We start from the raw sequence: 21,263 nt of genomic DNA on the forward strand, positions 1-21,263 counted from the left end.
ATGAGCCCTCAGTTTTTCTCTCACACAGCTGCTGTACCCTGTCTCAGTTCTTACTCCATTATATTATAAGGCCCTTGCTCCATTAATTCTGCCACTTCACTTATGTCCTCCCTTCCTAATGACATTGCCTCATTGAAACAGTCACCTTATTCATCCTATCTTATCTAATGACCTTCCCTCATTAAATCTGTCATATAATTGATTTCATAAGCCCTCTTCTCACATCTTCTGACCCAACAGTATGGCCCTCTGTGGCTTTACTTTAGTTAATTTCAGTATTGTTTTCAGGACTTTGCTTGTTGTTGTGAACATGACACACTTCAAGCGAATTTGACTTTTATTGCGTGCTTCTTTCATAGTGGTGAAACTTTAATGTCTAGCAGTGCTTAACACAGCTGCAGTGCTCATGCAAAACTGTATTGAGACATATGTTCCAGAGTACTTTTCTTTGTGTAGACCAGTTTAATAAAACTATGTAAGCACATGAAAAAATATTCTGAATTCTACTTTTGCTTAATCTTTGAATATACCATCGCTATAGCATCTAAACCAGATGTAACATCCTGAGAAATGAAATCTAAAAGATAGAAAAATTATTTCTCAAACAATGGAAACTCCAGTTGGGAATACCTACAATGTAGGAAAAGATAGATTGCTACTTACCATGAAAAAGATACATTAAGTTGCAGACAGGCACAATTAAGACACTTACATAAAGTTTTTGGCCAGAGCCTTCATCACCAAAAGAGAAACGCAAACCATTCATACACATAAGCAAGCACACATGACTCAGTCTGGAATGCAACTGTCACATGGGATGCAAGCAGCAATCTGAAGGAGGCTAGGAAGGGGAAGGGATAGTAGTGTATGGGTGGAGGAAGAGGCGAACACTGTTTGGAGGAGTGCGCTGGGACTAGAATGCCAACAACGCTGTGTCAGGAGATTGTGGGGTGGGAAAAAAAGGATCAAAGAAGGGAGAAGCAGGGAAAAATGGGCGAGTGCATTGGCAGAGAGCAGCAAACAAAGATGGTGGGAGACGAGAATGGAGAGATGTAAGTGTCTTTTAATTATGCCTGTCTGCAACTTACCGTTTCTTCTTTACAGTAAGTACAATCTGTCTTTTCCTGCACTGTTGAAAAATGTCTGTTAATGAATGTCATCTTTGCTACATCCAATGTTTTATTTAACTTGATTATGCTTTCATGATTTCAGGATAACTGTATTAGAAGCCACATGACTCACAAAACTAGAGTTCCATATGCCTGAGATGGAACTGTATCTTTAGTTCCATATTGAATCATTCAAAATCAGTTGTCTGTCAGTCATGATGGCTTTTAAGAGGAAATTTGACTCTGACATCCCAGATGGTATGCTGACAGTTCTGAAGTTACTGCATAATCCACCTTTAGAAGAAGAAATCCTTAACAAGGTTGGTGATGGAATTGTTTTTATTGATATTAATATCCACACACACACACACACACACACACACACACAACACCACCCCACCCCACCCCACCCCACCCCACCCCACCCCACTGCACTCCACCCCACCCCACCCCACCCCACTGCACTCCACCCCACCCCACCCCACCCCACCCCACCCCACCCCACCCCACACCCCACCCCACCCCACCCCACCCCACACCACACCCCACCCCACCCCACCCCACTCCACCCCACCCCACCCCACCCCACCCCAGACCACCCCACACCACCACCCCTGCCACCACAAAAAAATAATAATACCTATCATGTTTCTTTAACAGTTTAGCATATAGTGATTTATTTTTCCCTGTGGGCTGACTATCTGATAATGACATAAATGTTAAAACCAGTCACACCTATAACTGTGACTGAATAAAATTTTGTTATACCTGTAGTAGTATTCATACACTGTGTGTGTGTGTGTGTGTGTGTGTGTGTGTGTGTGTGTGTGTGTCTGGGCACAAATGGTAATCTTTCTGAAACTTTTTATTTTTTTTTAAATTCAGATAACGTGACTGTTGTGTCTGTACAACACAATGTTGTTGCTGTCTTCAGTTAATGTTTATTTATATGCAGGTCGCCAAAGGGTCACTGCATGAACTGACTCCATCAGAGTCAAGTAACCTGTGGGTTACTTTGAGTGAAAACTTGAAAGCTTACTTCAGGAACATGTTTTGGCTGAGAGATACTGACAATCATGATGACAAGGAATATATATTAAAGAAAGTAAGTACTGAACAGCTTTCTAGAACTGTGACATAGTTCTTAGGCCATGTAAATACACAAACAGATCTTACGAAGGTGTTAATTTCCAGCATGTATCATCTAGAACATTATGTGCTGTAGTAGTATTTGTACGAGTAAGAAATGAATGTTTACAGCATTTGCTGCATGTATAATATGTAGTGAAGAAATCTTCTCGCATTGTCAGCTCACTTGTGCTGTTGCAGCATTTCAGTGAATTTGTACTCATCGTCTTCAGTGAGCTGTCAAATTCAAGATCAGTTTACTCCTTTATAGCTGCCAGGTGGCAGACTCCTCTGCAAGGACCCAACTAATGGGCCAATGGCATATCTCTGGAAGAGTTGTAATGGTGTGTGGTTCACAGGGGAGGTTGGAGAGTACAACACAGAAGAAGAAACCATGTCTCGCATTCCTTCTGTGCGCAAGGCTGCCAGCCACCAAGAGTGCCAGGATAACGGAGAAACACAACATAAAAACCACTTTCCACTCGGTGGTTAAAATCAGTAACATGCTTGTATCAGTCAAAGAGCTTGTGCCTTGCAAAACTGACAAGTCCGCAGTGGCATAGTACTGCGTAGTGAAGGACACATTCTTTTCTGAACAGATAAAAGTAGTGTGCTGTCCCAAAGGGTTCTGGAATTTGTTTATGAAAGAGGCAGTGGAGATATGAGTACATGATGATCTTGTCAACAGAAACAGTTGTTTCAAAGTGAACTCAGTAAGAGATGTGGCGTTAGCAAAAATATGTCAAGAATGCTCTGATGTGAAAGTGGCAGAGGCAACTGATTAATAGGTATACAGCACCAGGACTCAACATCCAGACCACGCCCCCTCGCAGTGCTGGGCTTCACCCTACCACCAGCCACGACATTTCTACCATCTGTTGGGGTCTCAGCAGAGGAGTCCATGGTACAGCAGCTGTAAAGGAACAAGCTGAACGTGAACTAGTCACTTCACCTGAAGATGGTGAATAGGGCACTTGTCAAAACATTCAACAAAATGACACCACAACTCAGCTGATAACCTGAGAAGAGTTCAACAGTGAAATTCACCAAGGAAGCTATGTAATGTCTGTTCATTCTTCTTGTTTGGTTCTTTTTAAGATTGGTGCCTATCCTTTTATGACAACTCTATTTTTCCTGCTGAAAATGACAATTCAGGGGAAAACTGAGAACAGCATTCCTTTGGCTGCAGCACATACAATGCTAGTTTTGAGTTCGATGTTGAAGAAGTTGAAGACAGATGGGCAGGTATGTCAGAAAGAATTCTTATGCTGTTTGCATTTATGTTTTCTAGTTCGTTTAAGTTATCTCAGAGTAGTCTTTTCTGTGTCAGAATACATGGCATTACCTTCACAATTTACATGTTTCAGTGATAATGAAATGCAGCAGTAGAGAGTGTAGTTAATTAAAATAAGTGTAAGAATTTGTGCTGTGGTTCACTAAATGTATCAGAACTGTACCAGGTAAAATTGTAGGTTCATAACCAAAATCATTTTTCTACTTCAGACACATTTTAATAGAAGTACTTAGTTTGGCCCAAGCAGTATTCTATGTGTTTATCACTCTTCGCATGTATGTGTGTGTATCAGTCTGTAGTGTATGTTATGTCACATAATTTGCCGTATACAAAATAGTTGTCATATATATGTGAAGCTCTACATACAGGCCAAACAGGCAGAGAATTTCATAAACAGCACATTGATGCATATCACAATATAATTACCTCAAATGCATTGTCCATCCATATTAATATTATTAGTATTAATAATCCTTTTAACATATTAACATTGAGCATCCGTTCCAAGGTGTTAAAAATAATTTTCACCTATTACGTGAAATGAACAAAGGGGATCCAATGAATTTAAATGAAGAGCTTGACATCGTAAATGGCACAAAGGTACTCTCTGAAATGCTAAAGAACTACTCAGTCAGATCTTGGTAAGATTTCAAATTGGTACAAAGATTGGCATCTCATTTTAAATGTTCAGAAATGTGAAATTGTGTACATCACAGAACACAGCAGAATAGTGTTGTAGAATTACATCACCAATGATTCGCAGTTGGAATCAGTCAACTCGTACAAACAGCTGGACGACATAACAATTCGTAGGGTTATGAGTTAATGGAACGATCACATAGGCACATCTTAGGGAAGGCAGGTGGCAGCATATTGGGAACATGCAGTCAGTCTACAAATGAAACTACTTACTAATCATTTGTACATCTTATCTTAGAATACTGCGCAACTGTGTGAGACCCATACCAGATAAGACTTGACTTAAATCCTTCTGTTTCTATGGTTAGAACATATGGGGCTTTATACGTGTTTGCAGCAGTCTCTGTTTTCTGCTGTTGCCTTCACCTATCCCTAAATTCTGCCTGCTTTTGTTGCATCTCTCTCCACTGTCTTCCTCCATGTTGTCCTCAGTCCTCTCTTCTGCAATGGCTCTGGGGATTCCAATTGAGGACTTGTCTCTATTGCCATGTAATTTTTGCACAGTGTGTTTGTACAACACACTTCTGTTTCCTTGCCTTTATCTGTATTTCCTCATGCTTCTCATTATATGGTTCCATAGTGTTTCATTGTGTACGGAAACAAGCGCTTTATCATGGAGAGAGATACAGTGGCAAGTGAGTGTATTGGGACTTACCCCATTTCACTACGACCAGCGCCACATCATCATAATGCACCTGTGCGTAGCATGCAAAGGAGTGCACCATAATCTAAGAGTGAAACTAAAAATTAAATTAACTTCTTCGAATCTTGTCAGTGTATGCTTCAGGATATTAACGTTAACATTGTGAAGTCAGAGAATGATCTAATGAATATGTTTTGCTAATTATATTATTTTAAGAAAAGAATAAGTGGCACTAAATAATGAAGGTAGAAAGCTAAAAAAAAATTAGAATGTGCAGATGTATGTCACAATCAAAAGGTTAATCTCAAATTGACCAGGGCAATATTTTGGTCAAAACTGGCATTTTTATGAAAAATTTGAAGGTGCTAAGTATTAGACTTAGAAAGATGAAAATTTGTATGTAGCCTCAGTTTGATATAAAACCACGAAATATGTAACACCTGTAAGCTACATCTGTTACCTTTTCAAGTCCTTTACTAACAACCAAATATGGAATGGAAGCATCCTTATGCATAATAGATGAAGTGTCATTTGCAGTAGCACTTGATTGCATTCAGGAAATAATACATCTGTACCAAGTTTCAAGACTTTACTGTAAATAACAATGATTTCAAGGAATCTCTAAAAATTCTAGCTGGGCAAAGTTTAAATGTAGCCGAGCTAAAAGTTTTTCAGTAAATAAAGTAAACTTGACTTTAACTATAAAAAATTAAGAAGATGGCAAATTATTAAATGACAGAGTTATTAATTAATATGTGTCTGAGAAAGGGGCCGTTTAGGTGTTGCTACCTGTGCCTGGAGCAGTTGATAGCAGATGATCCATTTGGAGATCCATTGCACCCATATATAAATACAGCCAGCGAGGCAGATAGAAGAGGCACTTCATATCAAGATATTAATCTGTCCACTTGAGTCAAACGCCTATGTGCACTGTGCCTTGCAGCCAAGCAGCTATCAAACATATTTTCGGTAAAAGTAGGAAGTGAACTTGCGAGGAATGTACACTGTCCTGGATCGCTTAGATCTCATTGAAGTAACAGTTTGTTTGCTGCGCATAATGCTGATGAAACTGTGTTTCTGCCTGACCACAAAAATGGTTTCTAGGCTCTTTTAAGTGGCTAAATTAATATACTAATTTACCTGCTGCCTCATAATTGGAGATTAAATTCAGCCAAAATGCTGTCAGGATCGTTTGTAAGCTCTGGTTTGTGGTAGTCTGCATGTTCTCTGAGATTGATTTTGTCACCTTCCAGGTTTCACACTATTCAGCTATACTGACATTACATTGCTGTGAAGTAGTTTTTTTTTTTTTGCCCCCCCCCCCCCCCCCAGGGAAATTTCATTGATTTTCCAGATGGCTTGCAGTTGGATGAAAGCTGCATTTGCTTTCTTGAGCTTGCTACTGACATCCTTATCAGCTCCACCAGTTTTAGTCACAATGCTTCAGAGATACATTAAATCTTTAACATCCTTTACATTCCTTTAATCTATTTGAAACTTCTTATTGATACTGGCATTTATTTATAGAGATTTGATCTTTCCCACATTTATAGTTAGCTTAACCTTCCTGCCTGTTCCTGCAGATCCTAAATAGAATGAAGGACTGTCTCATAACTGCCTGCGTAGGGAACAAGCTGGCTTGTGTGGGAACTGACCCTGTGTAGATCAGGTTAATACACTCCAAATAATTTCCGAACAGAATGTGGAATATGTGGATAGTTTGTATCTAGTGTTCATAGACTTTGAAAATGTGTTTGATTCAGTGTCAAGAAGCAGCATGTGATAAACCATGTCGAACTTGGTATGCCTGATAAGATCATCAAGATAATGCAAGACATGTATAATGGATACTCCTGCAAATAAAGAACAAAGGGAAACTGACATCACCTATTAGTGTGAAGCCAGGGTTAAAACAGGGATGTATTCTCTCTCCATCTCTCTTCTTAACTGTGATGGACAAGGTGATGAGAAAGGCAAAAGAAGGGGAATAATGTGGAGCATCAGAGACCAACTAGAGGATTCATTTTGCTGGTGGCATACATCTCCTCTCTCAAAACTTCAGGCGTATGAAGGACAAACAGATAAGACTCGCAGGAGATATTGAACTTGTACAAAGAAGGGCAGCACAAATGGTCATAGGTCTGTTGGACTCACGTAAAAGTGTCACAGAAATGCTGAAAAACCTGAATTGGCAGGCAGCTGAAGATAGGCACTAATTACCCCATGAAAACCTACTTACAGTGTTTCGAGAACCAATATTGAGGGAAGAATTTAGAGACATTTTTCAGCAGTCTACATGCTGTTGCCATAGGAACTGCGGAGACAAAATTAGACTGATTACCAAATTCACAGAGGCATTTAAGCAGACCTTCTCGCATTCCATGTGCGATGAGAATCAAAAGAAACACTAATATGTGGCACCACGCTAAGTGCGCTCTGTGATGCAGTTCGAAGTGGTTTGCAGAATATGTATGTAGATGTAGATGTAAAAACAAGTGGCTGAATGACAAGCAGAAACATGAAGTTTTTCAAAAACTCCTCTGCAGTAGACTGTGCCTGTCTAATTAACAACATAAATGTTTGGGTATCTCTTGAATTTTTCCTTAAAAATAATCTGTAGTACTTATGATGTACATGTCTTTTCCTGTAAGTTTTGCGAGAAAAACATTTTCTCTGTTTCAGTGGCGTACGTAATTCAATTCAAGTACAATATTATCTGTGTTTTAGTATAATGTCATAAAGGTACAAGCTGTGTTCAGAAAAAAAATCTTTTGCTATAACATTTTAAGCACTGTTTCTCTCAAAATAGCCCTTTTACTGGCAATACGCTGTTCCCATCATTTCTTCCACATTAGAAAAGACTCCTGGAACACATTTTCTGGTTTGGCACCCAGGTCTCTTGCCGCATCATCCTGATTCTCCTCTAAGGTTTGGAAACTACATCCTTTCAATGTGGTTTTAATTTTACAAAACTGGAAAAAGTTTTCTGGGGTTACGTCAGAAAAGCACAGTAGATGGAGCACAATCGGGACTTGAGTTTTTCTAGATATCTGCAGACAGGTATTTGACACGAGTTGCCACATTGCTACGATGTAACATCCAAGTTTGGTTTTCCCTCAATTCGGGCCTCTTCCTCCGCACAGCAACCCTCATCCATACTAGGATTCATCAGCAACATCTCGAAAAGTTAAATGATGATTTCCAGAGATCACAGTAAAATCTCTTCTATTTCAGGAAGGTGATTATTAACAGCCCTCAAGTAATGTATAAAATGCATGTTTGACCATCAGCATTTTCAGTAAAAGCAGCTGATAGTCAAACATGCATTTTATACAATATTTTCCAGTGTGTAAGGTCGTCTAGATCTGGGTTCATCACTGTCCAAAATTCTGCTCTGTTGAAAATCCTTAAATGACCTGTAGCATTGCTGGTATCTCATAAAGTCCTCCCTGTATGAAAGTTTTCCCAAGTTTGTAGCAGAATATCATCCACACATTATCCTTCAAACTCTTTCACTGTCTCTTTGGCCCTAATCTGCCAAGCAGCTTGTACATGTGCTTTCTTCAGCGGCTGTATGGTGGACACAGCGAAATGTGGCAAATGTCAATTTGCTGTCTAAATCTGTCACTACATGTGCTCCACAGCTGCCACATGCTCCCTCTGCTGATGGGTGCAACATTTCAAAAGTTCAGTTTCTTCCTGCAATATAAATATAGCTCTGACGAGGCATAACTGATGGTTCTTTATTTGTACAGTACACTCTGTGTGCCATGATATAACAACCAACTCTTGACAGTTTTTCTGTTCAGATTGTTTTTTCAGTCAGATGAAATTAGTCTCTGTGACCACATCAGCTATGTGATATTTCCAGAATGAGATTTTCACCCTGCAGCGGAGTGTGCGCTGATATGAAACTTCCTGGCAAATTAAAACTGTGTGCCCGACCGAGACTCGAACTCGGGACCTTTGCCTTACGCGGGCAAGTGCTCTACCATCTGAGCTACCGAAGCACGACTCACGCCCGGTACTCACAGCTTTACTTCTGCCAGTACCTCGTCTCCTACCTTCCAAACTTTATGTGATATTTATTTATTTATTCACTTACTCTCCAAGTTTGAGTGGTGTCTATGTGATACTGGCACAAGTCTGATGATGACGACAGTTACATGAATGTTTTCACTCAGTGTCCCGAGTTTTAGGGGTTTTGCTTACACAATTGTTCAGCTTTTCTAGTTACACATGAGCCATGTCTATGGTTACTAACTTTTTAGATAAAATAACATATCTTATTTCAGGGATAGGTAAATAAATGTAATTTCTAAATATGAAAAAAATTTTCATACTTCTAGCATTAAATATCAATTTTTGGTAGGTTTTAAAGTTCAATAACAGGTGCTACATTGTAAATTTTTGTTTAAATAAATGAACAGCTACTTTTTTTTTAATTTAAATTTATTGAAGTGCTGTCTCTCTTTGCCCACCCATCACTAACAATTGTCTTGCAGTAAACATTGAGGTGAAATGGTGAATTTCTGTAAGTAATATAGCTTCAAAATATGAATCATCCTGGCAAATGCTACACATCACACTGAATTTACACTGAGGATCTTTTTTTGTTCAGTCATGTGATTTTTACATTTCCACACTAGCGAGCATTTCAACATTTTGCTCCAGACACAAAGTTCACTATTAATTGAATGCACTGTTCATAAAAATGGGTGAAAAATTGAACTAAACGCTACTTTTTGGTACTAAATACACAAAAGTCTCTGGAAAATAATAACAGTGACAACAGACAGTAATGGAGTACAGTCGACAATAATGATTTAATAACATCAAAACGGTCATTTGTTTCTGCTCAGAATTGAAACTGCCAGGGTCAGGCGATCTAATTGTTGATCATAGCATTCTATATGGGTGTGAATTTGGTTACAGACTGTTTACAGTGTTGGGTAGAGACAGATTTAACTGTGAAATTGAAGTACCAGTGTGTGAATGGGAATAGTATTTCTTCACACTCATGAAATATACCTGCTTCTTTTTGCAGACACTGAAATGCAAACAGGCTCATGCACATGGGTATGATTTGTACGTAAGTAGCCAGATAAATGGCTGAATAAGTGTTTAAGGGCTAGATTTAAATGATTGTTATAATTTATGGAAACTGTCACTAAAATTTTGCAATGTTCCTATATTCTTCAGTTATCCCTAAAGGAACTTTCATGCTTGACTTTGTACTACCAACAGTACATCAAATAAATTAGTTATGCATTAATTGCATCTGTAATAATTTAATCTACAGCAATATATTAATCAGTCTTAATTGATTAAAAGAATGAGTCTTTTCAGCAGATAAGTAAATGAACATGTGTAATGCTTGTTTTACCATTGACATACCCCGAGAGATGTCACCTACCCCTGGCTGTAGGTGTAAGTTCGAGGGTGTGCATACCCCAGTTGTACACCACTTCTTAAGTTCAGTCATTATTATTATTTATTTTATGGCCTTCATTGGACCACTGTAGTCAAAAATACAAAGTTCTAAACAAGTTGTTACAAATGGATACAATTTGGTTCGACAATAACTTAATATATTTAGGTAATATAATTATTAGAGGCTATTCTTATATGAAAGGTGTTTTGCTCTTCTGTCTGCCCAATATTTCTTCATTCTTTCAGATATTTTCTTTCTTTCTTCATCTGAGACAACTGTTCCTGTACTCCTTTTATTGATTTTCATTTGTAGTCTGGTTTGCGGGTCTTGCAGTATTCTGGTTTTCTCTGTCTTGTTTTTTAGGTCATCTACTGTAATTTCAAGTTCTTTTATAGCTTCCTTAATTTCTGTGATCCATTTAATGTCGCTCTTGCTATTCCACAATTTTTGTATTATTTTTTTACTAATTCTGTTTTCTGGAGTCCTCATCAGATGTCCAAAGAATGAGATGCATTTCTTCCTGATTGTGCTCATGACTGGTTCTATTTTCTTATATACTGTTTCATTTGATGCTATTCTCCAATGTCCATTTATTTTATACTGTTTATTTATACATGTTCTAATTATTCTTCTTTCTATTTTTAGTATTCTGTCAATTTCTGCTGTATTAGTTGTTTTGAAGATAGTTTCAGCTGCATATGTTATTTCTGGTTGTGTAACTGTTTTATAGTGTTTTAATTTTGCATCTATAGATAGGCTTTTTTTTGTTGTATGTAGTTTTGGTAATGTAATTTGCATAGTTCAGTTTTTTTATTCTATTTTGCCATGATGGCTTCTCGTTTAGATTGTATGTTATTATTTTGCCTAAATACTTAAACTTATCAACAATTTTGATTTCCTGTTCTCCTATTGTAATTTTGTTTGCAAGTGGTGGATCAGTTAGCATAATCTCCGTTTTTTCAAATGATATTCTAAGGCCTACTTTCTCTGCTATTTCTTGTAGTGATTTCACTTGTTGCCTGGCTTCTTGAACGGTGTTGGCTAGGAGAGCAAGATCATCAGTGAATCCCAAGCAGTTTAAGCTAATATCATCTTTTGCACTTCCAATTCTTATCCTCTTTGGATTGTCCTTGTACCATTCTCTCATTATGTATTCCAGTGCACAGTTGAAAAGTAATGGTGATAGGCAGTCACCTTGTCTTAAGCCTGTTTTTATGAGGAATGGTTCCGAAATTTCTCCTCTAAACTTCACTTTTGATTTGGTGTTGGTTAGAGTGAGTTGTATTATTTTAATTAGTTTTGGATGGAGTCCTAGATTTCTTAAAATTTTTAATACTGAAGGTCTGTGGAGACAGTCATATGCCTTCTTAAAATCTACAAATGTTATTGCCAGAGGTTTGTTCCGTTTCTTGTAGTATGCCATAATCAATTTTAAACTAATTATCTGCTCTGCACAGCTTCTCCATGGGTCTGAAACCTCCCTGATATTCCCCTAACTCCTGTTCTAATTGCTCCTTGATTCTTTCATATAGGATCTTGGATAGAATTTTATATGTGCAATCTAGGAGAGAGATTCCTCTGTAGTTGTCTGGGTTGCTCTTATCTCCCTTTTTGTGTAGTGGGTGGATGATAGCTGTGGTCCAATGTTCGGGAAATTGTTCTGTTACCCAAATTTTTGTTAGAGCCATGTGTAAGGAGGTCTTGACTGTGTCACTTGCATATTTACACATTTCAACAAAAACCTGATCTTCTCCACATGCCTTATAATTTTTTGTTCTTTAAGAATTTCTTCTACTCCTTGGAAAGTTGGAGGGTCTAGTTTGTTAGGTTTGGTTTTTATTGGGGTATTTATGTTGATTTGTAAGGGTTCTTTGGGTTCCTCGCAATTCAGAAGTTTGTAAAATGCTTTTGCCATGCTTTCTGCATTTTCCTTGTTACTGTGTGTCATTCTTCCATCTTCATCTTTCAGTATTAGTGTAGGGGCCTCATATTGTTGTAGTTGTTTCCCAAAGATTTTGTAGTAGTTCCTGGAGTTGGTTTTATGATAATTACCTTCTATAGACTTTATAATATCTTTATGAAATCCTCTCTTGATTCTTCTAATATTTTGAGTAAATTTTTTTCTTTCATTTTTTAGGTTGATGGCATTTTCTTCAGTTTTATGTGTTTGAAACTTTAACCATGCTTGGTGTCTATCTTCATGGAATTTGTCACATTCTGATGTCCACCATGCATGTTTCCTTCGTGGGTTCAAGGGAGCTAGATTCTCTGCCCTTTTTTTTTTCTTTTCAGTCAACTAAAACACTAAAGAGTGGTTTCAGTTGAAAGAAAGAATACATGGATCAACCAAAGGGGAAAACTGCAGACTGGTTTTACTTTAAAAGAAAGACTTAGTAATTCATTCAATGTGCAATACTACAACAGATTGAATCAGTTGTTTTCATTCAGTTTTTCTCACCAGTCTGAGAATATTGCAAGGGGGAAATTGTCGCCACATGCACAAGATACCTGTGCTTTCTGTGATGTTCGTCACTCCTTAATGATGGAATTCAGTTTGGTGAACCTCAGGTTGCAAAGGTAGGCATGTTCAGTTCTCCTGTAACTAGAAGTATAATGTCCGACTTTTGGGAAATAGAAATTAGTAATTTAGCATATTTTGCATACTCTCATTCAGTGATGTCCTGTGGGATAATATTCTGGGTTTAACTCTTTGCTTAGAAAAAGTAGTAATTGTGCAAAAAAAGTGCCTGCAAAATAGCATTTCAACAATTGACTCTTTCAGAGTGCAAAAATAACACACCCCTTGTAAGTGTGAAGGTAATAATTATTTGTTGTTTGTATTTTGTTACATTGTGTTCTCTTTATTGCAAATCTTTCTCCGTTTTACTTTTATCTGATGTACAAATAATTCTGTCCAGTTACATTCTAAGCATAGTCCACATTGCAGCAAAGATATGTGGAATATGTGGTCCATAGAAAATAAAAAACATCCTTAATGCTCATGGCCTTACCGCTGTTGAACACTACCTTTCCCAATGCCTGACAGATTCCAAACCTGCAACTTCCTTCCCAATCACCATGACCAACTATATTCTCATCCAAAATTACTTCTCCTATACAACTTGTAGGTATTACTACGGGTACTCACATAGCACCACTCTATGGTAACCTATTCAGGGGCCATCTAGAGGAATCCTTCCTAAAAACCCAGAATCCCAAACCCCTCACCTGGTTCAGATTCATTGATGACATCTTCATGATCTGGGTTGAAAGAGAGGAGACTTCTGTCCACATTCCTCCAGAACCTCAACACCTGCTCCCGCATTTGCTTCACCTATTCCTACTCAACCCAAAAAGCCACTTTCCTCAATGTTGACCTCCATCTCAAAGATGGCTACATCAGTACCTCCGTCCATATCAAACCTTCCAACTACTAGCAATACATCCACTTTGACAGCTGCCACCCATTCCATACCAAAAAATCCCTTCCATGCAGCTTAGCCGCCTATGGCTGTCGCATCTTTAGTGATGAGCAGTCCCTCTCAAAGTACATAGAGCATCTCACTGAGGCCTTCACAGACAGTAATTATCCTCCCAACCTCGTACAAAAACAGATCTCCCTGACTTATCTCTCCACTCACCCACCACTTCAAAGAGTCCCACTGTCTGACCACAGAGGAGCATTCCCCTTGTGACCCAATACCACCCAGGACTGGAGCAACTGAATCACATTCTGCACCAGGTTTTGACTACCCCTCATCGTGCTCTGAAATGAGGAATGTCCTATTCATCATCCTTCCCAGCCTCCCACATTGGTATTCCGCTGCCCACCACAACTCCTGCTCCTTACTCCTTTCCTCATGGCCCAAATCCCTGTTGTAATAAACTTACAAGGGAACCTCCCCATCGCACCCCACTCAGATTTAGTTATAAGTTGGCACAGGGATAGGCCTTGAAAAACTGAACACAGATCAATCGAGAAAACAGGAAGAAGTTGTGTGGAACTATGAAAAAAATAAGCAAAATATACAAACTGAGTAGGCCATGTGCAAGGTAGGCAACATCTAGGAGAGTGTCATCTTGCGAGCGCCATGGTCCTGTGGTTAGCGTGAGCAACTGCGGAACGAGAGGTCTTTGGTTCAAATCTTCTCTCGAGTGAAAAGTTTAATTTTTTATTTTCAGACAATTATTAAAGTTCAGGGACTCACACATAATCAACTTCGCTCTCCAAAATTCCAGGACATGTTTAGATTTGCTTGGACATATGCAGGATTTGACGGTCTACACACGGAAACATTTGAAAATGTAAAAAACATATGTTTTGACAGAGCACAGGGAAAACTGTGCGACTGTGAAACTGTTGCATTCATTTGTTGCAGTTTATGTGACAAACTCTTATGTTTTCATGGGTCGACAACATATTCCTGTCATGTGATGCACATGCCGTCACCAGTGTCGTATAGAACATACCAGACGTGTTTTCCTGTGGAGGAATCGGTTTACCTATGACCTTGCGATCAAATGTTTTCGGTTCCTATTGGAGAGGCACATCCTTTCGTCTACTAATTGCACGGTTTTGCGGTGCGGTCGCAAAACACAGACACTAAACTTATTACAGTGAACAGAGACATCAGTGAATGAACGGACAGATCGTAACTTTGCGAAAATAAAGAAAGTAAAATTTTCACTCGAGGGAGACTCGAACCAAGGACCTCTCGTTCCGCAGCTGCTCACTCTAACCACGGGACCACGACGCTCCTCAGCTCACATTCTCATTGATGTTGCCTATCTTGCACATGGACTACTCAGTTTGTATATTTTGCTTATTTTTTCATAGTTTCACACAACTTCTTCCTGTTTTCTCGATTGATCTGTGTTCAGTTTTTCAAGGCCTATCCACTGCATCAATTTATAACTAAATCTGAGGGGGGTGCGATGGGGAGGTTCACTTGTTAGATGCAAGACCTGTCTCATACATCCTCCCATAATCATGTACTCCAGTCCAGTCACAGGCATCACCTATCCTGTCAAAGGAGGGCTACATGTGAAACCAGTCATGTGATCTACAAGCTAAGCTGCAACCGTTGTGCTGCATTCTATGTGGCCATGACAACTAACAAGCTCTCTGTCCCCATGAATGGCCACCAACAAACTGTGGCCAAGAAACAGCTGGACCACCCCATTGCTGAGCATGCTGCCCTGCACAAAGTTCTTTGTGTCACTGACTGCTTCACAGAATGTGCCCTCTGTATCCCTCCCACTGGCACCAGTTTTTCTGAATTGCACAGGTGGGAACTCTCCCTGCCATATATTGTACATTCCCATAATCCTCCTGGCCTCAACCTGTATAGTCTTTGTCCTTACCCTCTAGCCCCTTCGCTCTTCCCATTCCAGCACTATAAAGTCCTCTATTCCGCCAATGCGTCCACAGCTTTTTACCCCTCTCATTTTCTGCTAACCCTCCCGCCCTCCATCCAGTCTTCCGACTGCACTTAGCTGCCCTACCCCCTTTCCACCTCATCCCTGTACACTCCCACAAGTAGCACTTTACTGTTCCCCATCTCTCCCCTGCTCCCCCCCCTCCCCCCGCCCTCCCTGCCCCATCCTCCCCCTTACCCCCACCACACGGTTGTGTGTCCCATCATGCGCAGTTGCTGGCCTCAGCAGCTGGAGTGCAGTCATGTGTGTGCGAGTTGCATTTGCATGAGTATGTGGATGTAAATGTAATTTCTATCTCCGATGAGGGCCTTGTTGGCAGAAAGCTCATTTTCTGACAGTTTTTTTATTGTGCCTATCTGCGACTCAGCATCACCGCTGTACGGTGTGTACCAACTATCCTTTTCATAACAAAGTACATTTATTAATGCATGTAGACTTTATTGTATTATTATGGAACGTTAAAAGCAGTCAGATAGAAGGAAAACTGTCAAAAAACTGCAGAGATTCTAGTGCTTAATTTGGTTTTTCCAGGTCTGTGGCAGAGGTTGTTAATATCTGTGAAATTTGTGATTATAGTTGTTACATATTTTTATTTGTGCTCTGCTTCTATAGTGATACTGTGTTGTAATTCAAGCTTTATGCATCAGGCAGTAGTCTTGTCTGTATGACGAATAAGTAATATTTACAAAATTCATATTAGTTGTTGTCATTGTTCAGTTAAGAATCCTGTTTTAAAAAGTATGAGAATAAGATTTAAAATTACAAAGATTCTTATTTTTGTGGCGTAGGTTGACAATGAAATGCTGCAAGTCAGTGCATTATGGACTGAAAGGAAACTGGCATCAAAAGAGAATCTGTGTTTCACAACATTCCTAAACAGATTGCTCCATTCACTGAGAGATAATGCCACGGTATTTAATTCTTTATTTACTTTTTTATTTGAAAACTATCAATGCAAATAATATTCTGATTTTTGAAGCTCTCTGATAAATGTTAGAATGTGTATTAAAATGGGCTAGTGAAATCTGTTTTGTGTTAGTTAAATTTCAAAATGGATATCATTATGACTTGTCTGAGATGTGAAATGTAGTCATTGTAAATATGTCTCGGTCTTCAAACTATTAAAACTAAGAAAATAGCTGGTTTTCTTGTGAGTTTTAGGCTTACAAAATGTGAATAGGAGAAAAATAAAGATAGGCTAATTGTTCTCCATATACCTCCGAGAAAATCCCCTGAACTGCTGTATGCATGCTCGTGGCCTTAGCAGCAGCAGTTGTAGTATTTTTGTTGTTGTTTTGTTAATGAAGTTCATTAAGAGCTGAACTTGGCTTCAGTTTTCTGCAATATTATCATCACAGCAATTATGTTTCCATTCAGAATAGTGTAGACTAACTATATTTCACTTCTGGCTGTGTTGCTGTTCTGTTGCCTAGGGAGGTTGCTGTGAAAAAATTATTTAATTAATTGTGCAGTGGTTAATATGGTGGATGAGATATAAGATATTTCATTAAGGAGAAATCAGAGTTCACCTCTGTCATGGCACACAGTGTCTAATAATGTACCCTAGATGACAAAAATTAAAGCTTCAAAATGCTTAAAATTTATGCCACTTGTAATTGGTGATAATACAAATAAACAATTACAGCTTCACAAAAAAAAGATACTTTATGATGTTACCCCGAATGACAATAAGACCTTCTGTACGTTGAGACATCAGACCATTTGAACATCAAAAGTGTTTCTGAGTTATCACTGGTGACATTAGTTCATTCAAAGTTTGCTGTTAACTGTTGCTGATCTCTGCATCCATAGTTTAGCAGAGGCAGTTTCCTCATTCTGAGCAGCCAGTCACAACACATTGATGTACAGGTTTGTTCCCTCCTCAGCAACTGCTTCACCATGAGTTATTACTGCTGAGGCCACTGCATACCAAAGTATCGGGTGTGCTTTTTGCTGATCCATTTGATAGCAGTTGATTAAGGTTATTTTTTGATTAGAGTTGTTTGAGGTACAAGTGATCACAGTTGTAGCCAACCTTAAAGGAGACCCTATCTGACAATATTCCTCATTGCCTACTCATATGCCATCAGTTCTCTTTTTGAGGCAATTGGTCACCAAGATCAGAATCTACCATACTGTTTGGATCTCTATACTGCATGTATGATGGATATGATGATGTTTTGCCTGAGACCTGCATCATATAACGCAACAAAAATGTTTGACCTACATTAAAATAGAGTAAATGACCATGTAATCAAATTGTGACCTAATCTCACTATGTTACATTGAATAAATGTAAATATGTTAGGTAACTGTGATTAATTCCATGTATGGAATTCAGAGCCAAACGAATGACATTAAATGTACTCTCCAACTCAGAATCAATAAAACTGCACTTATACACTAGAGAAATGTAATTCTCTGACATCAGATGAGTTTGTGTTTTGGATGGTGGTTACCTCTTATTAGTGAAAATTATTTAATCTCTCTCTCTCTCTCTCTCTCTCTCTCTCTCTCTCTCTCTCTCTCTCACACACACACACACACACACACACACACACACACACACACAGTCACTCTGCTTCTCTCTCATTCGCTCTCATAAGGCATATATGCCTCGGGAATTCCAGGAATTTTTCATTGTTTTAGATTTCTAATAAATTTCTGTAATTTTGACTGGTAAGAACTGATACTCTAACAAAGAATTTGACTTCAGCCCACTACTGCAGAAGATGACTCCAGCAATAAAAACTAAACAAGAAAATTATACCAAAATAAAACTAGTTGCAAAGAAACCACACTGTGTACAACAACAGAACACAGATGCACATGCAAGTGTCTGAAAAATTTCGGGACCAGAATACCTGCCATTTGTGCCATCATTTAAAACTTTACTGGCACATTCGTGTTTGATGTATTTTAAAGAGTAAATGCTAAAGGCTAAAAAAGTCCATTCTTCAAGTTTAGTTTTCCATGTTTATTTTAGTCCTTTCATAGAATACAATATATGCAATAATGATGACAGAAGTATAATTATCTTTTTTTTAAAAAAAAGTGCTGGGTGGTTTCTTGAGCAATTTCAAACGTAATTGGCTTGCCTGTGAAAAACAAGAAGTGCTCAATGGAACATTTATTCAGCTATGTAACCCACGGATTGTTCAGTGCACGACAGTGAGATCTGAAATTGTGCTCGTCAGAAATATTCGAGTCGAGAGGTATATTTGATATGTGTGGTCGGCTTTGGCAAGTGATTTTATGTTAATGGTTGCTGTCATGTCACATTTTACATATATATGGTGCATTCACTGTTTTGTTGTTAGTTGGTGAAGCGAATGAATTTGAAAGCAAAACAATAAAACTGGTTGTGATGACACAATGATCTGTAGCTTAACCCAAGGTATAAGTTAGGTGGAAGGTAACAGTTTGTTTGTGAGTTGCCGAAGTCAACAAATGTGATAGTTTTGGTAACAGACTGATCTGTAGCTTTGCCCAAGGTCTAGGTTAGGTTGGAATGTGATATTTTGGTTGAGAGTTGGAAAGCCAACGAATGTGATACCAAAGAAACCTGGTTGTGGGTTACAGACTGATCTGTACCTTAGCCCATTTACAAAATCACCAATAGCATCTCAATATAGTCGCCATATTGTCACATGTTTCCTATGTCACTTGTCAAAGCTGATGACTAATATTGAACATTCCCCGGTATTCGGATATTCAGTTGCGGCAATTTAACCTGTGATTTTAGAAACTTACCTAACCACACACTCGGAAAAAACAGCAAAAAAATTTTGACGACCAGTGTAATAAGTGAAAACATAGCTTTCCTTGGTGAAAAGTACCATCTAGTAGTCTTATTTCGCAAAGCAAGAAAACCAATTATTGTGCCATATTTTCCTAAATTCGAAGTTCACTGTCAGGCCATTCGGAGCACTACTGTCGGCCTCTGATTCTGCATTGTAGCATTTTGGTGTTCTGTGTTCATAAACTTCTATGCTACATTTGGTGGATTCATATTTATACTTTCGTAATCTCAAGATAATCAGTGTAGATGTTACCGAGCATTAGAGATCTTTCTAAAATCTGTTTTTTTTTTTTTTTTTTTTTTTTACTGGGAGTATTGGGAAGTTCTACACTGGTATATAAAACCTTTATAACTCAAATGATTGATACATTTTAAAGCTCAGAAGGACAGTGTTATAGTCACTTAACACAGAAAAAATGTGTTTTCATCTGGAGTATAGTGTATTTTTACCTAGAAAGAAGTGCATTTTCACCCAGAAACCAAGAAGTCTGGAAAAAATCCAGGAAATTTCTTTTTCTAGTCTGCGTATGATTCTGTGTGGCTATATTTTCACTAATAATATTTGAAATGATGGCCCAGAAAGATGAGGATCTGTTGGGGCCCAATCATTACTCATGCCTACACCCCTATCACAGCCTCTCCCATTGGTGTTTGTTTAGCATTTCTGCAAAGCTCTTACATTGACATCACAAATCCAGACAAAGCATTCTGGTTTTCTTGATTCTCGTGTACCTCTTCTGGTAGTTCAACATGGCTAATGACTCAGACCAATGTTCAGACAAGGCTTTTGTGAACATTCTACTTTGTGGGTGAATTACTCTTCCTCAGAAGTCTTCTGATAAATCAGACTCTGATACCTGTCTTCCTCGCAACTAGGCTTATGTGGTCATTCTGCCTAAATCACTCTGGGTAGATGCACTTAGACAATTGATGGTTCTGACTTATTCCGGTGATTGGTGTCTGACCATGTACTCAAACAATACCAAGTCTTTTTGCCAATTTTTGCTGTAGTGTGGAATACTATGTTGTCTAGGTGAAATATGAAAGGCTGTCTTCACTCATTTCCCGACTCCACATTCTCTTCTTTTTATATCTGGCATTGGTGGATCTATGCAATGGTTGAGAATGGCAGCTTCTTGTGATCTTCAGTGAAGCAATATTAGAAGGCAGAATTTAGTATTTCATTCATTTGACTGTCTTGCTGTCATCTTGATCAGTGAGCATCTAGAAGAATAGCCCCTAACGTGCCCCCCCCCCCCCCCTCCCGCCCTTGCATAGCTCTTCTTTCCCAGTAACTTTCCATGGAGCCCACATGTGTCAAAGCAGGTGTATTATGCCCATCTGTTATGTTGTTCTCCTCCCAAATTATTTGTGTTGCAAATTATGTGATATTGTCAACATTGTCGTTTATATAGCATAAGAATCACATTTTTACATAGAACTAATTCAGCTTAACTTTATTATCTGTTACCTTCTTTTGCTCATTCTGAATCCATTAGCACAATTAGTTTTGTTGAAAACTGTGCTAATTATAAAATGTCAGTAATTTCAGATCTTGTTACCATTGTCCATGTGTAACCATAGACCCAATTATGGACTTCCTGATAAATAGAAAAGCTGTGGAAATAAGTAAAATATACATACAACCAGTGATGAAAATATGTTAGCAACACTTACGCTTGTTTGACTTTGAAGTAATTAACAATTTTAGGTAA

At 38.5% G+C, this 21,263-nt stretch overlaps 1 protein-coding gene across 1 annotated transcript in view; it reads left to right on the forward strand.

Annotated features, from left to right (window-relative positions):
- The first annotated feature begins 1,259 nt into the window (after positions 1 to 1,259).
- LOC124795533 (condensin-2 complex subunit G2-like) overlaps positions 1,260 to 21,263 on the forward strand; it is a 101,252-nt gene continuing 81,248 nt past the window's right edge. Inside the window, exons 1-4 of the mRNA XM_047259605.1 lie at positions 1,260 to 1,429; positions 2,065 to 2,214; positions 3,336 to 3,482; positions 16,535 to 16,657. Coding sequence (XP_047115561.1) covers positions 1,325 to 1,429; positions 2,065 to 2,214; positions 3,336 to 3,482; positions 16,535 to 16,657 — 525 coding nt within the window. The 5' untranslated portion in view covers positions 1,260 to 1,324. The remainder of the gene's footprint in view (positions 1,430 to 2,064; positions 2,215 to 3,335; positions 3,483 to 16,534; positions 16,658 to 21,263) is intronic.

Source organism: Schistocerca piceifrons, chromosome 4, assembly GCF_021461385.2.
Source record: "Schistocerca piceifrons isolate TAMUIC-IGC-003096 chromosome 4, iqSchPice1.1, whole genome shotgun sequence".
Taxonomy (NCBI): Eukaryota; Metazoa; Arthropoda; class Insecta; order Orthoptera; family Acrididae; genus Schistocerca; species Schistocerca piceifrons.